General features: G+C 36.1%; 1 protein-coding gene across 3 annotated transcripts in view; it reads right to left on the minus strand.

The window, feature by feature from the left end:
- MYSM1 (Myb like, SWIRM and MPN domains 1) overlaps positions 1–19,555 on the minus strand; it is a 37,003-nt gene extending 17,448 nt beyond the window's left edge. The window contains exons 1-9 of one of the 3 annotated variants that reach the window (XM_082612403.1): positions 19,456–19,555; positions 15,911–15,986; positions 13,994–14,064; positions 11,966–12,043; positions 11,849–11,872; positions 10,215–10,293; positions 7,353–7,451; positions 4,136–4,908; positions 233–363 (exon numbers count right to left, since the gene is read on the minus strand). In XM_082612403.1, the coding sequence (XP_082468529.1) occupies positions 233–363; positions 4,136–4,908; positions 7,353–7,451; positions 10,215–10,293; positions 11,849–11,872; positions 11,966–12,043; positions 13,994–14,064; positions 15,911–15,986; positions 19,456–19,520 (1,396 nt within the window). In that variant the 5' untranslated portion in view covers positions 19,521–19,555. The remainder of the gene's footprint in view (positions 1–232; positions 364–4,135; positions 4,909–7,352; positions 7,452–10,214; positions 10,294–11,848; positions 11,873–11,965; positions 12,044–13,993; positions 14,065–15,910; positions 15,987–19,455) is intronic. The other 2 variants (XM_082612401.1, XM_082612402.1) reach the window with 2 other exon arrangements.
- Between the last annotated feature and the right edge of the window lie 489 nt (positions 19,556–20,044).

The raw sequence follows: 20,044 nt of genomic DNA on the forward strand, positions 1-20,044 counted from the left end.
TTTAAAATCATAACACCAATTTTCAATGTAGGTTAAAAGGAAATATAGTTTATCAACAGAAATGTTTCAAAACAAAATCTCAATAATACATTTATTCTATAACGTTATAGCATCTTTCTGTATTCTATATCTATAATAAGTCTAACTTGAATCCTAACTATCAAAGAAATTAATGGGTGCTATAAGGATAAAAAATGTCGAGTAAAAGATGTTGTTGGGTTTTTATTTTTACCACATCCAAAATTGATTGCTCCTATCAACTCGAGGTATGTATGAATCCGTCCAATACAATTAACATCCCCACAGTTCTTCAGGCCAGGACGTACTGAGGTCTTATTTAAGTATTTCGGTTTGCATATCTCCCTAAGAGATGGAAGTACAATTATTTTGGATAAATAAAAACATAAAAGAAGATTTCTGGGGGAAACTTTTAATATTTGAAATATTTTTAAAATGTACCCCCTCTCAATATGTAATGTGTACAGACAACGTTAATACATAATACTCAAGTGTACTTTCTTTTCTGAAATAAAATATCTTTCAATGATACAGTAACTTACAAGTAGACTGTGAGTTTTACAAGTATATCTTCCCCAATATTAAATTCAATAGATTTCAGTTATCCCAGGACTCTGAAGTTAGAGCGTTATTTATCTACAGATCCAAATGCAAGCCTGAATCTTTGAATAAAAAGGGTGTATTCATAATATATTGAAAATATTTAGTATTAGACACCCTAATTTTTAATATATTGCTTAGGTTCATTTACTTTTACTTTGCTGGACAACATCTTTTAATTATAAGCTACCTTATAAATGCTTAAAAGTTTTATATTAGTTTTTAATCATTATGCTAGTAAATATTAAGTGCTCTCAGTGGAAGACAGAAACGGATACTACAGGGCATTCTAAAGGAATCAAGAAACGCACAAAGACTATGAAAGAAGAGGTTTCCATAACAAAACACGTATTTACTAAATATACTTAATGTACCATGTTAGATGGTACAACATAAAGTTTAAGTAACAGAGAACTTAATAACTGTAACAAACAATTACTGAGTGCTTATAACAGATGTTGTACTAAGGTTTATATACAACTCTACAAAGCAGATTTTATCATTCTTATTTTAGAGGAAAGGAAACAAGTAGGTGAGAGGGATTAAAGCACTGACTTAAGGAAGTGACAAGATTCAAACACAGACTTTATAAACCAAGTATTCAGATATATCATATAACATAGGTATTTCTTAATCAATCTTTATTCTACAAATATTTATTTTTGTGTCCTATACACCAGGCACTCTTCTAGGCACTAAGGATACAGAGATGAATCTGAAGTTCCCGAACTTACAGACCTTACATTCTAATAGTCAATAAGTTAATGAATAATATATACTATGTTGTCAGGTAGCAGTATGTGCTAGGAAGACACAGTAAGAAGGATAAGGGGATAGAAATGTGTACAGACTATTTTAGATAGGGTGTTTAGTGAAGGCCTAAGCAGAAACCAAATTGAAAATCATAAATTCTACAGAAGTTCAGGGAGGGTAAAAAGTAATCTGTGATGTGGGAGGGTATCAGAAGTTCCATTACAAAGGTGAGATTTCAGTGTATCTTGAAAGAAAAGTAAACAGACTGTGCAAATGAAGGCAAGAAAGCCGGAATGGGCATGGTATACCCAGCTACCAAAAAACTATACGAATCTATAAACTGTACTCGTCTAATTAAAGATTATCCAAATTGAAAGGCTTTAAACAAAGAGCTTAGTACTAGTACAGCACTGAACAAATAGTAAGGCCTCTACAAATATCTGTTTATGATATAATGATGATTCACTCCTTCAATCTGCCTCTGTATTCCAAGCATTGTTCTAAGCACTAGGGATGTAACAATGAACAATGAACATGGAGCCTACATTATCATGGGGGCTTGGGGAGAGAGGAGACAGCACACAAATAAAAATATAATTATTTTCAGTGGTAATAAGTTCTATAAGATACATAAAATGCAGGGTTAGAGAATAAGAGGGAGGAGATATGTGAGTTACTGTAGACACAGGGTGGTCAGAGAAGGCCTCTTATTTCCCTTGAGCAGAACTGAAAGAGAAGAGGAAGCAAGATTCACCAAGATCTGGTGGGGGGAAAACATGCGAGGAAGCATGAAAAGTCAGTCAAGGCCCAGAGTTGAAAGTGTGAAAATAATGGGTCAAGACTGTAGTCTCTGGAATCACCTTCACCTAATGTGACCTGGAACAAGTTCCTTTTCCTCTCTGAACCTCATTTTGCTCATCTGTAAAATGAGGACAAGGCTGTCAAGAGGACTAGAGATGACTTAAATACAATGCACTGCATTTGGTAAGTATCCAATAATGATAGTGATTACTATTTTAATAAAATATTCCCCTAAACAGGGAGTTAACTGCATGTGCTTTTATGGAAAGGATCTTTTAGCAACAAACAAATCTAGCAGAACTTTTTTTATCTTTAAAACTTTAACTCTTCTCTTTTTTTAATACTGCCTCCAGTCTCTAAACACTCTCTTCTATTTCTGAAGAGAACAGGTTTGAGTTCCTGTTCAAAACATTCCTTTTTGCTTTCACACTGTTTGGCTAAATCATCATACTGAAACAGCAATACTTAACTGGTTTCATGAACTAAGGCAAATGACATTAGGAAACTACTGCCATATAACTTATGCTATCCATATAAATTATTCTGCCTCATAAATCCAAAATTCAAAGTAACAAATGAAATTTGATTACAGTAACATTAGTAGTCACTGATAATTTATAGACACTTTCAAATTAGTCATTATTTTGTAGCACTTTTATTTTGGCCATTCATGCTCTTATTTCCAAAAACAAAATTAGATACCAACAGAGATTTAATTTGTCTTTTTTAATAGTGTGACTTAGGCAATGTGGAATAATGGAAAGAGTGATTTACAGAGCTGAGACTTGCACTGAAGTCCTTCTTTTGTCAGCAGCTGGTCTGTATAATTCAAGGCGGCTCCCTAAACCTCTCCTGACCTCAAGATCATTCTATCAAATAGAGAAAATACCACCTGCCTATTTTACAAGATTGTTGCGAGGAATCAGATGACAGAGAAAAGCTTTCTGTAAACTATAAAACACTATGCAAATGTCAGGAGTGGTTCCTTATAGGTATTCTTTACTTTGATACCACTCTTACCTAGAATTTTCCTAACCTCAACCATTTGCGAGATAAACGAGAGTCAAGAACAAGAAAAAAATCTTTCTTTTAGAATAGGGCTATCTTTAGATTTCAAAATACTTAATATTGTGTGGGTAAAATGAAAGTTACTAATTTATGAAAGTTACTAATTTAGTAAGCCTGGTTGTTTTCCTTTGGTAATCTTCCTAGGTTACAGCAGAAGCCCTCTGTAAAGATGGCTCTACACAATTCTGTAGCTCCTAAAGCAATAAAAATTATGCATGTTTGATGATGTCTTAATTAAACTATTATGAAAAATGCAAATCACCTTCAGAGCACTTAAGCTAATAAGGTGGGAAGTTTTTGGTTTGTTCCCCATCCCTGAGTAAATAATTCAAATAAAAGGCACTGAAAATTTAGAGGGTAAACTTAATATATCAAAAAATTCCTGTATCCTGATGAAGGAATTATTAACACATTATGTCACAAGTTCAAAGTTGAAAGCATTTAAGGCAGCTATTTAGAATGGTTTCTGAAATCTAGCTACATTTAATGATACTATCCTGTCACCAAAGTTTCCTCTCTTTGTACCTCAAAGTACATCATAAACTAAGAAAGACATTCTCCCCCCTTTTCCCATGCAGTTAGTGTTTTCTATATCTTCCTAACATTGTCCTAAGAAATTGCTTCTTAAGGCAATCATCTATCCCTTTTCTTCTAGGACCACAGACTCTTAAAGAACAGACAGATGGGTTAAGATAGCTATAGATGACAATATTTACCAAAACTTTCAAAAGATTTCATTATGAGAAATTGTAAGTTTTGCCTATTGAAATATATAATATGTTAAAGCTCTCTGGAACACTAGGAATATAAAATACTAAATTCTGCATAGGCTTAAGTAAATACTCTAGAGTATCACAAGTTTTAAACCAGCACCAAAAATATAATTTTTCCTTACCACTGGTCCAAAATATAATTCCTAATTTTCAAATAGCGTTCTGGTGTTTTAGCTTGGCGTCCCTCAAAAAACTCAGGAATTGCTTGTTTTTCTTCCTCTTGAATGATATTTCTATCAATTTCTATTTCTTGTTCTGGTGGCTTAAGCTCTTCTTCCTCATGGCTCTCCTCCTCCATTTGGCAGGAAGAATGAAAAAGCAATTCATTATCACTCAAGTCTTTCTGAACTTCACGAGGCTCTAGAGAAGGTAACTGCCTGGCATCATCTATTATTCTATTTCCATCATGCTTACTACAGTTTGTCATCAGTTTATTACATTTCTGATCATGTAATTCAACTGATTTTTGGTCACTGGTGTTGTGATTTTCAGTCCAAAATGTATTTCCTGAGCTTGAAAGTGTTTCCATTTCACCTTGCTTTATATTCTGAAGATACTCCTTGGAAGATTTAGAAATGGGATCTTCCTGGCTGTCAGAAGCAATGAATTCTCCTTTACTGGTTTCACGACTTTTATTTTTAGAGATATCTAATAAGAGATCACTGCTAAGATTCTTTTGGGGAGCTTGAGAAGTCAACTCATCTGTCTCATCTGTGATGTCTACTTCTTCATCATCAGATAACTTTTCAATTTTTACAGCATTCCAGTTGGGATCAGCACGACCCCTTAAACCTGATGGTGTCCATGCCTTTGTGCCTTCATCTTCATTTTTCATCTGAAAACCACTGCTGTTTTTCTGATTTGATGTTTCCTTCTCTGGACCATCTGATTTTACCTTATTAAAAATCAAGATAAAACCTCCATAATATTAGCATTTTAAAATGTAATCACTGGCACAAAAAAATAGGATAGATACAAAATTATTAAACTGAGTACATGTCAATGGTATATTATACCTTTATTGTGCTTTTCTTTGAAGGGTTTACAACTGCATTTTAAATGTAAAAGATCATCATTTCAAATTTCCATAAATATATTTGACTCATTCATGGTCTGGTGATTTTTATTAATCAAATAAGCATGACCTACTATTCAATACTTAATTTTCAATATTAAGTTTAAAACAGGAATCTGGCTCAGATCAGCCATACAGAATGAACCAAACAACCGTCATACAAGATATTCTCTAAGATATTTGTAAAGGCTTATTTCTCAGAATGTCTGATACCTCAGCTGATCATTTTTTATAATGCTAAAAAATCCTTTAGTTAAAGAAGTCTATCTCACATATCTTCACTTAGTAAATTAAAATCATCTTTTATTTAAATACAAAGACAATAGAAACAAACTGGTTTTTGCAGGTTCATTTAATGTAGCTCCAATATTACAGAACTTATAATTTAAGGCATAAAATTATCTATCATATCTGCTGTTATAAACATAAACATCTTGTAATGCAATAAGGAAAAGAAAATAAATGTCAATGAGTATATATGATTTGAAATAAAACCTTTGTTACCTATAGAGTTTTTGAAAAATCTTGTACGACTGATATACCCAAGGGATGACAGCTTCCAAAGAGAGATTATTTATAGATCCTTTATCACAATAGACTCCCAGGATCTCATATTTGAGGTTACCTGGCTTACTATGTAGAGGAGAAGGAAAAGGTAGCAGGAGGGAAAAGGAGATTTGGACATTCAGCCTGAAATAGCCTTTAACAACCATGCTATTTATTTGAAGTCTCCAGTTTTTAGCTTAAGAATTTAGATAAAATTTTGCATTATATTTCATTATATATTGTTTCTTTTAATATTAAAATGTACCCTTTCACCTCAAGCCTTTGAGTAAAACTGACACTACAAGATGCCCCGCACATTCTAGTCTGAGGAGCATGGGAGTAAGAATAACTAAATTAGGCTTATTCTGTTCCACAATACCTTAACCTTAGCAGGCTGTCTTGAAAATGCTTTTGCTGATTAAGAGGTAGTAGATGATTTATTTACAATGAATCCATTCCATTACTTACTTCCTATGCCCAAATGACACTAAGTTAGATAAATCTTGTATACAGGGTAAACCCCATTACAGCTGATCCTTGAACAAGGGGGTTAGGGGTGCCAACCGTCCACACAGTTGAAAATCTGCATATAACTTATAGTTGGCCCTCCGTATACGCAGTTCCTCACCATCTGCAGTTCTTCCACATCTGCAATTCCGCACCAGCAGATTGTGCAGTGCTATAGTATTTACTATTGAAAAAAATCCACATAGAAGTGGACCTGCTCAGTTCAAACCCTATTTACATTAAAAGAAAATGTAGCGCTTCCCTGGTGGCACAGTGGTTCAGAGTCTGCCTGCCGATGCAGGGGACATGGGTTTGTGCCCCAGTCCGGGGGGATCCCACATGCTGCGGAGTGGCTAGGCCCGTGAGCCATGGCCGCTGAGCCTGCGCGTCCGGAACCTGTGCTCCGCAGTAGGAGAGGCCGCAACAGTGAGAGGCCCGCGTATCACAAAAAAAAAAAAGAAAAAAAAAGAAAAAAAAAAGAAAATGTAAATAGGGTCAACCCTATTTACATTAAAAGAAAACACCAAATTTCACTTAAGGGCCAACGCTATTTACATTAAAACACTAAATTTCACTTAAGATACTTTCAAATTCTACATAATTATGTTTCGAGAACTCAAGCAGAACATATTAGAAAAATTCTAAGTATCAAAACTACATGGTTGAATATAGCACAAATTACTTGAAAGACTAAGGAACTAGACCATAACTGTACATTTCTGAACACTGCAATTTATTAAAGTTTTCAGACAATTCTTCATAATAATTGTACAAGTTTCATTGCTATTAAAAAGATTTTAGGATCATGTTAGCATTTTTGGCCCCTAAGCTCTAATCATTCTTAAAAGTTTAATGCAAATATTTGAAAAGAAATTTAAATTTCCAGGAAACAATGACCTTTAAGGTTTTCTCTTTGGAATATTATTTGCTTTATAGGATGTTTTTGAGCAATTAATATTTTGTCCTATTTAACTGCATGAAATTAAGTGGAGTAAAATAATAATACCTATTTAATAGCAATACTCAATACATTGAATATATACTTTGAGATTTCTGAAGACAAACACTTATAGGGTACTTTATAGGTATAAAGTACTTTCACTATAAAAACTTTGAACATTAAGACTTTAATGCCTGAATTAAAGAAGTATTTCTGCTTATTAATTTTATTTATTTTAAATATTATCACTAGGGTATTTTATTCTGCTTACCTTATTTTTAAAGTACTGTCTGGCATAACTCTTCACTTGTAAAACAGTGCGACTTCCAATTAGCTTTGCAATTTTGGTCCACCTTCGGCCAAATTTAGCCTATGTTATCAAAATGGAAAAGAAATAGCTTTTGATTAGCTTACTTAATATTCCAAACTACTGCCATATTTTAAAAAATCCTATCTTTATTTATTTTCTAAAGCACACAATGAAGCCTCACATACAATACATAGTTAAGATTCCTAAAATCAAAGCCCACATTCTTCTTTTCAAATCTTGACTTCTGAAAACAGACCAAAATGATTTAGAAATTTGTTTTCTTTTCATAGCTACCTAAATGAAGACCCATCACTTCTATGTATTCCTAACATTATGTATTAGTAGTGTACATTATGATGTTCCAAATTTAAGATAACTTAAAAGAAAGTGCCTGAAAGGGAGGCAGGTTATATCTTCCAATTATAGAATCAACTGAATATGTTCTGACACTAATTTCAAAATATTTTTTTTACCCAGATTCCGTCTGTTACAATAGCTATTACATGTTCCATAGCAGATACTTTTACACTATACAGATACCACAGTAAACTGACTTAAAAGAGTGAATCACAAATGAAGCGACCTGCAACCAAGATCTCCCTACACCCCTCCACTGTCAAAGGCTGTATACCTACTTATACTGAAGCTGTGCAGGGAAAAACTAAGAACTTGAGGGAGCTCTGGTGTGTTCTGCAGTACAGACAGGAACACATTATAATTTTAAAGCGAGACAGGATTTTTAGGTATCAAGCCTATCATTTGATACATACATCTCCTTTACATTATCTCCAACACAAGATATTCTTTACTTCCCAAAGTAGCTCAACAATCCTTTTTTAGAATTCTTAAAACTATTTAAAGAAAAAAACCCCACAAAAACCCACATTTCAGAGAAGCTGATTCCAGGGCCAGATTTACAGGTCAGACAGTCATGACTTATGGCAATAAGTCATCTTCAAAGTTCTGACCTAAATGATAAACCTTAATTTATACACTTATTTCTGATTCATTAGAAAATCTGACATATGGACAATTTCTTAAAACTGAAAGTACTTCTGAGAAAATGATTACTAAGTATAAATTAACTACTTAAGATTGTTCTTAACTAATACCTAACTGAGATCAACTTACTGAAGATTTAGTTATCTGTATTGTGTGATGAAGGCAAATAGGTGACTTGGTAGCATGGATCACTTTTGGAAACAGGAAGGATTTGGATAAAGTCTGACTAGTTAGGATTGCAGGGGCTTGGACACTACGAAAATTGGAGAGGGGACACTAACAAGAGGAGCAAAGAAAACATTTACCAATTTAAAGACAGAGCAAAGGGACAAGATAGAGAAGGAAAAATCTTTCATCATTCAGTACCACATAATTTCCTTCTCTCAAGCCTGACAGAATTCAGTCTATAAACAAATGATACTAATAGGTTAAAAGGCTGGGAATACAACCAATGGTTCCATGTATTTTTGTGGGAAAATATTCTAGGTTTAAAGTATCTATGTATATAGATAGATAGGTAGATAAAGATATAGATATCTACATATGTACCTAAATAAATAGACACTTGCTTTTACAGGGACAAAGTATCTTTGGAAGGATATACAAGAACAGATGACAATGGTTACCTGAGGCAAAGAGAACTAAAGGTTGAGACGGGAGTCACAGGGAGACTTAACACCCTACGACTTCACGTACCATTTGAATTTTGAACCATGCAGATACAGCCTTTATAACTACCACCAAAGTCAACAATAACCTAAAAATTCACAACCCGTGTGTGTGTATGGGTTTGTGTGTGTTCTGATCTTTGGTAATGAACAAAACACCAAAGTTGTCAGCTATCTTAAATAAATGACTAGTTAATTAGATTATATAAATGATAATCATGCAACAGACTAAAATACCAATATAAAAAACATCAACAGTACAGGAGAAAAATCTCAGGAGATAAAACCCTCAAAACAGTTTATGTATTTATATAAAACATCACAGAACATAGATGTCATGGTGATGTTAACTATAAAAATACAAACACATTTTATTTCCTGTCATCTGCAGAAATATTAACAATGATGTTTCAATTTGCATTCATGAATCCTACATAATATTACATAAATATTCTATATACATAATATATAAATATATAATTTCAAAATTAATTAGTACAATACTGGGAAACATGTAAGAAAAAGATATAATCTACTATTGACAGTTAAAAAAAATTCCTGCATGTTTTGTTAAGCTTCATTATATTACGGAGTTTTCTCATAATTAGAAACTTGTGCACATATTTTTTTCCATTATGCAACTTGTGGACATTTAAATAGATCTCAGTGAAACATTCATGCAAAAGTAATGTTACTGGTCTTTAATTACATCCACTAAAATATTTAGACTGTGTGCACAATGCCAAATATCTGAATTAAAAAAAAAAACTCAGCTGATCACCCAGACAGTTCCAAATACACGTTTTTTCCCTAGAGAAAAGATCAGGTAACCAAATAATTTTGCCTTTTAATCCAGGTAGTTGGTGTCATGTATGCAGATATAGTACAATTTCTTGGATTTTATTAATACAAAAAGGGGTGAAAATCAATATTGATCCAAATCTATTTTAATATTTTATTTACTTAGGTGTGAGTTAAAAGGAATTCTCTTATGCTACACTACAAACATCACTCTAACTACAGAAAAACTATAGATATGATCACTGTAATTAGAAAGAAATTTCCAGTCTCTATAAATTAATTTAACCATACAATTCTATCAATATTTGCTTCTAGAATTATTTTACTATAAATTAAAAATTGCTCTATTTACCAGCCCTTGTTCAAACAGCTCTTTTTCTTCTATTGTCCACTTTACTGAGTAACTGGCTGGTTTTGTAGGAGAGTGTACCCTGAGGGGAAAAAGAGGAATTGCAAAAAAAATTTCTGAAATGGAACATTCCATATTTATGCAGCTAAAGGTTATACACAGCCATGGGCTACATTTAATACTTTGAATCTAAGAATTAAAAAGAGAAGAAGAAGGCTGCAGTCTCCACCTGGGGAAACAGATTTGCCCTGTCTTGTATACTTCTCTAGCTCAGGAAGATAGGAGCCCCCAAAAACATAATCCTTGGGTCTGAGTGAAGATAATACTAAAAGACATCAAAGGAAGTCAATGTGATAACAAATAGGCTTCCTCAGACTGGACACAAAGCAGCAGAGGTTAATATATTTCCAAATCCAGAGTTTAAATTGGCTTGTCAATTGGCATGTCCGAGTTTAAATTGGCTCCAGAAATATCATCTCTCTTATTCTTCTATGTAAATCTATGTAAATATCAAGCCAGAACACAGGTAAAAATACTATGACATTACATTTATTGCTTTTGAAATGCAGGACATTAAGAAATTAAAAATAAAATAGTGATGAAACTCACTAATTTAATTCAAGCAAACCATTCATCTTTTCATTGACTTCATTTGGTTTCTGTTGTTTGTTCAGCAAAATGCAAAAGCCAAAGTCTGCTCAGGGCTCAAACTGTTGGTAATTGGAAATCTACCCTCTAAGGGATTATAAATATGAAAGTTTAGAAACACTAAATAACATCAAACTTTCTTCAGTTGTAGGGAAAGGATGTTTATAAAACAGTTAATACTTAATTTCTCTAGATAATTTTTGTGTGTGTGTGTGGTATGTGGGCCTCTCACTGCTGTGGCCTCTCCCGCTGCGGAGCACAGGCTCCGGACGTGCAGGCTCAGCAGCCATGGCTCACGGGCCCAGCCGTTCCGCAGCATGCGGGATCCTCCCAGACCGGGGCACGAACCCGTGTCCCCTGCATCGGCAGGCGGACCCCAACCACTGCGTCACCAGGGAAGCCCTCTAGATAATTTTTGAAAGCCACAAATTCAAATTAAATTTTTGTTTGAAACGACTGAAAACTAACTGACAGGGCAACAGAAATCAAGTCAATTCCTAACATATTAAAGGGCAGCTTTATAAAAATGTTCCCCACAGGGCTTCCCTGGTGGCGCAGTGGTTGAGAGTCTGCCTGCCGATGAAGGGGACACGGGTTCGTGCCCCGGTCCGGGAGGATCCCACATGCCGCGGAGCGGCTGGGCCCGTGAGCCATGGCCGCTGAGCCTGCGCGTCCGGAGTCTGTGCTCCGCAGCGGGAGAGGCCACAACAGTGAGAGGCCCGTGTACCGCAAAAAAAAAAAAAAGTTCCCCACAAATCCCTAAAAAACCACCTTTTTGTAGGGCCCTAAAAAAATTCCGACAAATAAATAACATAATAAAATTATCTTGTGACATTCCAACATCTGTACAAGAAATTTTGACTTTATATTTTTGTATAACCCAAGGTCAAGAGGGCTTTTCCACAGGCCAGCTATTAACTTTTTGCTTAATTTTTCCATAACTTTTAACTAATCAAAAAGATTTTAAAATATAAAACATAAGTACATACATGATTTTTGTTGGTTTCTGCAGACTGCACCACATGAAAAAAGAAAATAAGGAAGCTTGTGAAGAAGTTTTTAAAAATACAATTCAGACTTTTAAAAGTATTATAAATTGATTTTACCTCTTCATGTATTTTTTATCATCTTCCTTTTGATCAAGCCAGAATTTTCCTGGAAGTGACTTTTTGGATAAATAATACCTGTGTAATTATTAAGGAACTTTAAAAAAAAAAATAAAGTCCTATAATTTTTATGCAACTTAAAGTAGGCACTCACATACTTATGAAAGTCACACTTGAATTCTAGCTAAACCAGGTCTTCAAAAATTATGACAAAAATGTTTATACCTCACAGGGTTGTTATATGGATTAAATATTACATGTGAAGTCACACATGACACAGTACCTGCACAAAATGTGCTACATAAATGTTAGTTTCTCTTATCTTCCTTATTTAGTGGCTAAGAGAAGATATATCCTTAATGTTTTATTTAAATCTTTTCTCCTAAAACACATGGAGAATGTAACAGATGAATCTGATTGGTTATCCAGGGTAATTTTAGGAGTATTTGCTTTCATATTTCTGAAAGTAACAGAGAAGAGTTTAGGGTTGCTCTCTATCCTAATAAAAATAACAAACGCTTGGGTCAAATTTACCAGAGAGTCTCCCTCTCAGACATTCTAAACCTAGCCTATACTGCAATACTTCAGATTAGTCTGAGATATTCTTCACTCAACAAACACTGTATTTTATGTACATGTATTGTGTACATGAGGCACTATGCTAGGTACTAGGTGCTGAGGACAAAGAGAAAACATTATTCCTGTCCTCCAAGAGCTCACATGGCTTTTACTCTCATTATTTTGTTTCCAAATCTGGAAATGAACCAGTGACTACTTAAATATTCATTAATCTAGAACGGCACTGTTCAACATATTAGCCAATAGCCACATGTCTAACTACTGAGTACCTGAAATGTGGTTAGTACAAACTGAGATGTAAGTATAAAATACACACTGGATTTCAAAGAGTATAAAACAAAGAATGTAAAACATCTCAATAATGTTTATATAGTGATTAAATGTTGAAACAATATTTTAAATATACTGGGTTAAATAAAATTATTACAATTATGTGGCTACTAGAAACTGTAAATGATATGTGACTTGCACTATTTTTCTACTGAAAAGCAATGATCTAGGCTATAACTGTAATGTTTGGGGAGAGTTAGAGAGGAAGAAAGCCTAAAAAGGGTTAACCTATGATAACTAAAGGTACAAAGACACCCTGAAAATAACATAGCGATAACTGGGAATAAAAGAATAGATATTCTGGCTTAAAGAGGAGATAAAAATCCATGAAACACAGGTGAGTTGAAAATAAACCACTCACTACTTATTAGAGTAGTATCAATAACCTTTATAAATCAGAAATCGTTTTGTTCAATCCTTTCATTTTATATATAAAAAAATGGAGTCCCAAAAAAGTTAAGTTGCAAACATCACAAATAGATGAAAGAAATAAGGACAAGAAGCCAGTGGCTGAACTGTGAATAAGGACCTACAACTTCTGGTGGAAAAAAATCTTCCTTCTATAGTTTTATGCTTTTTACTTGGATTGCTCCCATTAATACCTGTAAATCGGTAGAGTAAGAAGTGAGAACTTTTACATATTTTAATTCTATGTCCTTGGACAAATTAACATCTCATATAACTGAAAATGGAGATTTAGACTGAATGATCTGGACTTCGACTAGAGATTCTAGCTGATTTAAAACTCTCTACAGGGAATTCCCTGGCGGTCCAGGGGTTAGGACTCCATGATTCCGCTGCAGGGGGCACAGGTTCGATCCCTAGTCAGGGAACTAAGATCCCACATGCCGCGCGGCGTGGCCCAAAAAAATTAAAAAATGAAACCCTCTATAATTTCTACTCAATATTAAGATAGTATAAAGAGTTGGTTGACAACAGAAACTCAAAAATATTGAGTCAGATCTCAAACTTAGTGGTAAAACAGAATAGGCAGGTAACACATTATATACTAGCAGTTATATACTATCTAGTAACTAACAGTGGTCTCTTCTGTAAGTTTTGCATTTATGGATTTTTAACCCTGAAATCTTTACTTTCCTCATAATCATTAAAGGATACTCTTCTTCCAACAACATTTTCTCAATGACAGCTCTGTTCTCTTCACTGATGGTGCTATCCAGAGTCCAAGGCTATTAAAAAAAGGAAGAATAAATTTATTTACTGCTTTTTGAAATTATCTTCTGTTTTGTTAAATAAAAATACACAATACAATGATTACAAATAATAATGCTACCATTTACTGAGCACACAGACGTATCTTTGATTCCCACAATAATGCTATGAGATAGGCACTACTTCTTCACAGATGTATCCATAGAGGCATTCACTGACATTTCAAGCAGGAAAGAAGAGACTTGAGCCTTGGATTCCAAGGCTCAGGCTCCTACCCATGATAAAGTAATAATGGCTATCCTGTATGAGGAACTATTAGGTATTAGGCATTTTGCTAGATACTTCACCTATTTCCAAAACTCACCACAATTCTTTTTTTCCCTTAAGCCACAATTTCTCCTTAAATAATCATACTCTTTTTTAACTCTCAAAACTTAAAAAATTTTCAGCCCAGGTCTCTTCTCCAAGCTCTATTTAGACTGTTATAACTAACTGCCCACTCAAAATTTCCACTTGGATCTCTAATAGGCTTTTTTTTTTTCAATAAATTTATTTATTTAATTTTTTTATTTTTGGCTGTGTTGGGTCTTCATTGCGGTGTGTGGGCTTCTCACTGCAGTGGCTTCTCTTGTTGCAGAACACAGGTTCTAGGCACATGGGCTTCAGTAATTGTGGCACATGGGCTCAGCAGTTGTGGCTCGTGGGCTCTAGAGCGCAGGCTCAGTAGTTCTGGTGCATGGGCTTAGTTGCTCTGCAGCATGTGGGATTTTCCCGGACCAGGGCTTGAACCCGTGTCCCCTGCATTGGCAAGCGGATTCTTAACCACTGTGCCATCAGGGAAGCCCCTCTAATAGGCTTCTTAAACTTAACATATTCAAAGTAAAACTCACCATAACATACATTCACCTGCTTCTCCCCCTGCCTTCCCAATTTTGTAAACAGTACTACTAGTCACCAAGCTATTACAGCTAGAAACCCAGGAATCATCCTGGATTCTTTCCTTTTTCCTCAATCCCCACACCCAATCTACCAAGCAGTTCTACCTCCAAAACATAATTCACATCTGTCAACTTCTACCACAACCTTAGGCCAAGCCACCACCAAATCGTGCTTAGATTCCTACAAATGTTTCCTAACTAGTCTCTTTGATTCCCCTCATTTGCCTTTCCAACCTTGTCACAGCTGTCATTCCTTCCCCTTTCCCACTATATTCTAGACACTGGGTTTCAACCAGAGCCTTTGTGCTATTCTTTCTGCCTAGAATATTTTTCATCAATTCTTCACATATCTACTCCTGTTTTCAACTTAAACGTCACCTCCTCAGTTTCCCTCACCAACTTTATCTAAAGTAGGTTCCCCACCTTGTAACTCTCAGTCAGCATCTTGCTTATGTCCTTCATGATCTATAATTAGTCTACTTGTTTACCACCTGACTCCCCTTTAGAATATAAGCTCCTTGAGAGCAGGACCATGTCTGTCTTGATTACAGGTGTATCCTCCAAACTTGGCCCAGTGTCTGGCACATAGTAAGTACTTGATAAATAACTGTTAAATGAAGAAACGAAGCATGCAACGATCCCAATTTTTTAGATGAAGAAACTAAGGTTCACAAATCTGATAAGTGATAGAGCACTGATTCATACCTAAATCTAACTGGTTCCTAAGTTGATTCCCAAAAGGCCACTTTTGCAAAGTCAAAAGAAGAAAGAATAAATTCCTTCTATTTTTAAGTTAAGAAAAAGGTTTCAATATATTACCTCTGTGACTGCTGAGAACTAGCACCAAGTTTAAAAAAAAAAAAAAGAGGTACTCTGGGTACTGAGTAATAGCTTAATGCACCTGATATTCCCATAAAATACTTACAATAAGACCATTCTCAGTTCTCCACGATGAGTCAAGATAGTGGTCTTGTAAAACAGATGCTGTATTTTCATCACTTCTGTAGTAATTAAGAAAATGGGTATGAAAGTGAGATTATACCAGTTAATGAACATAATTTACAGAGCACAGTGATTGGAAGGTTTCAGATGTTAAGCAAATATTTAGTTCCTTTCCCCCCTTAACAGATTTAACATTGCAGATGCCTGCTCTACTTTTGGCCTGTGAAATATATAGTGGCTTTAAGCCACCCTATTTCAATTGCTAAATATCAGACTTCTCCTTCTCCCAATAAACAACTTCATTAGGGAAAAAATATCTCCAGACAGCAACTACAACATATTCTGTGGCTATGAACCAACACTTCAGATTTCTTTTGATGATTATGCATGTGTATATAGGAATTCAACTTTACAATTAATTCTTTTAGTTATATCTGAAGCATAGAAGCCACCCATCAACAGTACCACCCTCAAAATGAAGAAAAAGCAAGGATAGAAGAACCAAAAGAAAATACTCAAAGGATCACAGTACAGTGAAGAGATAAGAAATGTGATGCTTTAGTAACAACTCACATAAAAAAAAAATTAACTTGGGTTACTTGGGGGCTTTTCTATGTTCATGGGGGATTAAACTTTAATTCTCACTCTTTTCACTAATTAGAAGTTTCTAAAGTCACACTGTTCACTTCATATGGAAAAAGCCTGAATAGTTAAGTTTGAGGAGGCCCAATCTGTGATATATAATTAAATTTAATATTTGCTTCTGTACATTTTGAGGTTATAAAGTCTCCTAGTTACTGACTTTTCTCAGTCTAGTGTAAAGACTTTGTACCTCTTAGACTGCAAAAACCTATCTACAGGTTTAACTCCATCTGGCATATATATAAGGTTTACTGTCTGTCTCATCCAATAAGAATGTTAGTTCTATGAGAGCAAGGACTTAGTTTGGATGACTGCTATATACCCAGGGCTTGGCATATAAAAGATAATCAATATTCGCTGAATGACTGAATGAACAAGATAGGTGGGGCATGGATCACACAGGTCTCTAGAAGCTAAGGAATAAAGATTTTATCATAAAGCTAATTGAGGACTGAAGGGAATAACATGATAAGATCTGGATGTAAGAAAAGACTGCTCTAACTTCAGAAAAGACTAGAAGGGGGTCAAAGAGACAAGAAGTGGTTAAGATGGAGTGATTTATATAGATACTAGAGAGAGGTGACAGTAACTCAGACCTAAAGAACAAACAGTGTGAACAGGAAGAAGTGAACACATTTGAGAGGATACTCAGAATCAACAGACTCTGATAGAAGGAGAGAGGTAAGGAAAAGGGATAAAATCTAGGTCTGTGCCTTGCATGACTGGGTGGATGGTGCCACTCATTGAACTGGGGAACTTGGAGAGGCAGGTTGGGTAAGGAAAGTTTCTATAAAGTGAAGCTGAGGTGCTTGTGGAAAGTCCAAGGGCAAATAGATTCAGAGAATTGGATAAATGGATGTGAAGCTCAGGAAAGAGATTTGGGAAACATCAGCATGTATTGGGTGGAACTTAAGAAACTGTTGTTTTTGTAAGTCAAAAATGGTGGAACGTTGGGAAATTTTCATATGGTCCAACTTAACAGAAATTTAAGTCTTGAGAGCTGGACTGTGTGGTTAGTGAGAAGTCTTACAACAAAAATCCCTTGGAACGTTATGATTTAAAGAATAAGCAGAAGAAATGGAGGATGACAAAGAAGGGAAACCAAAACATTTCAACACCATCTTCTAACTTTGGTAACCAGCACTTAGCAAGGACTTAAAAGTGTTTTCACTTAATCCTCAAGGGTTCTACAGATGTTATAATCAGCTGTAACTACACAATTCAGAGGGGCAACTAAGTGTTCACTCACACCAAATGCCATGTGATCAGAGCCCCCAACACCAAGGAGCAACTTTCACCAGAATATAATGTTAATGATGCTCTGTGGAATTGTGTAAGGCAATGGCTCTGACCATCAGGAACCAGTAATCTGTTACTGGTTGCCTGAGACTAATATGATTACAGGTGCCACCAGCAGACTTAAGGCTCAGCAGAATAATGAGAATGGAAAGAAAAAGGAAAAAGAAAAATAAAACACAATCAGAAAAGTAAAGAAGAACCCATGGAAAGGGGTAAAGCCAATGCTCTCAGATGATCTTTAGTGTTTCCAAGGCCAGTTCATTTCTCTCTGGACCGCAGATAAGAATCCCTCCCATTTATTTCACAGACTTATTGTGAAAAGTAAATCAAATCATGCATGTAACAGCACTTGATCAAGATTAACTTGATCTACACAAATGTGAACAATGATTGTTATTAAAGGCTTCCTGTTCGTTTGTACAGACTCGGACTGCTTTGCCTAAAGATTTGAGAGAGAATGACTAAATGAACTTAGTCACTCCTCACTTTTATAGTGGTTTAGAGTTCGGGAGAATTTACAGAGGCGCTATTATCAGGTTGGACCATGTGAAATTGCTATTTTATAGGTCAAAAATGGTCTAAGATTGGCAGTTTTACATGGTTCAACCTAGAGACTTCTAATGAAGTTGTTCATAGTTACAAGCAACATAGATGGCTGAGTTTAGAATTGAGGTCTTCTGATTCCTGACCAGTCTAGGCCTCTTCCATTACTAAAAGAAGATTCCGAAAGCACATTTTTAAAATGGCATGTATCAACTTCTCTCTCTGCAAGCGAGGAGTCAAAGAGCTAGATGTCTCAAGCTGGAGGATGCTGTTTAAAATCACACTGGCCTGCTCTGCAGGAATTGGTACTAAATAAATTATGACCCCCTCACTGGGTCCTCAAAATACTATCCCTGGTGGGATGGTAAAAACACAACATTTACAGAGCACCTACCTTATGCTAGAGCATATCCCATAATTATTTCATTTGATCTTCACAATAACCGTACATAACATGACTGTCAGCTAACACATGAGCTGAGGCCCGAGGTCACACTGCTAGTAACTGGCACGGTCAACCCAGAGCTGTCCAACTCTAAAATCCAGCCCCTTTCCTTCAAGTCACGCTGCTTCTTGGGAAGTTTTTCATAACTATCCCTACATGGAAAAGGAAACCGGTGGCCGGCAGGGATAGAACGACACGCCCAAGGTCACACGGCCTGCAAGCGATGGAACAAGACTCCTAAGCTCGGGTACTGTCCAGGGGCCGCCCTTGTTCTAGTTACTGTTGGGCGGTGGCAGTAATGGAAGAAGGAATCTAACTGCTGAAAAGTGGACAACGTGCTAGGCGCGGCCGGCGCCCTCACAGCATCCCGGTAAAAGGTTAAAGGGCTGTCGGTCACTAGCCTCCGGTACCCGCCCCCTGGGCTCAGGAGGAGCCCGCAAGCGGGATGGGCGAGGCGTCTCCCTGGCCGCTAGGAGACCCTGGCCCAGCCGATGGTCTTCCGCTCCCCTGACCCCTGCCGGAACCGCGGCCTTTCTAGGATACTCTCCTCACATCTGCGCCCCTCCTCGTCTCTGCAAGACCCAGTCTCTACGCCTCACCCAGACTGTGCCGCCGCTGGCACCACGTCCCCTTCGATATCCACATCCGCCTCTTCAGCCGCCATGATGGGACCTGACCCCAGCCGTCTTCTCGAGAGATCCCGCGAGAGGTGGAGGGCCTAAAGGCGGGGTCCTATGCGTCACGGGGCGGAGTCGAAGCCTCGGCCAGCCCTTCCCATGCTCAGGAAGCGGGACTTTCAGAGAAAAAGATGCTGCGGAGCCCTGTGCCTTGGTCCTTTTGACTTTTGTTGACTTGTAAAGACCTTGGCAAGTAAGCCAGGCTTGGGTTTTGAAGAGACCGTGCTCTTGCATAAATTCTTTGGCGCCTCACTTCTCTAATTTGTAAAACGGGGATAATAGTAAATATCTAGTGTGCTGAAAAGATCAAGTCAGACCTACTTTGAACTGTGAAGGTGGCAACAGTGACCCTTACTTGCTGGTTTTCTTTCTTTCTTTCTTTCCTTCTTCCTTCCTTCCTTTCCTTTTTTTTTTTTAAGAGAAGGATTATTCAGCACTTATTGAAGTGCTGAACAACATCTGTTTTAAAATTCAAAAGAACATTTAAGAATGTAACTTACGATTGCATATT

This window comes from Mesoplodon mirus (genome assembly GCF_964341445.2).
Source record: "Mesoplodon mirus genome assembly, chromosome: 3".
Taxonomy (NCBI): domain Eukaryota; kingdom Metazoa; phylum Chordata; class Mammalia; order Artiodactyla; family Ziphiidae; genus Mesoplodon; species Mesoplodon mirus.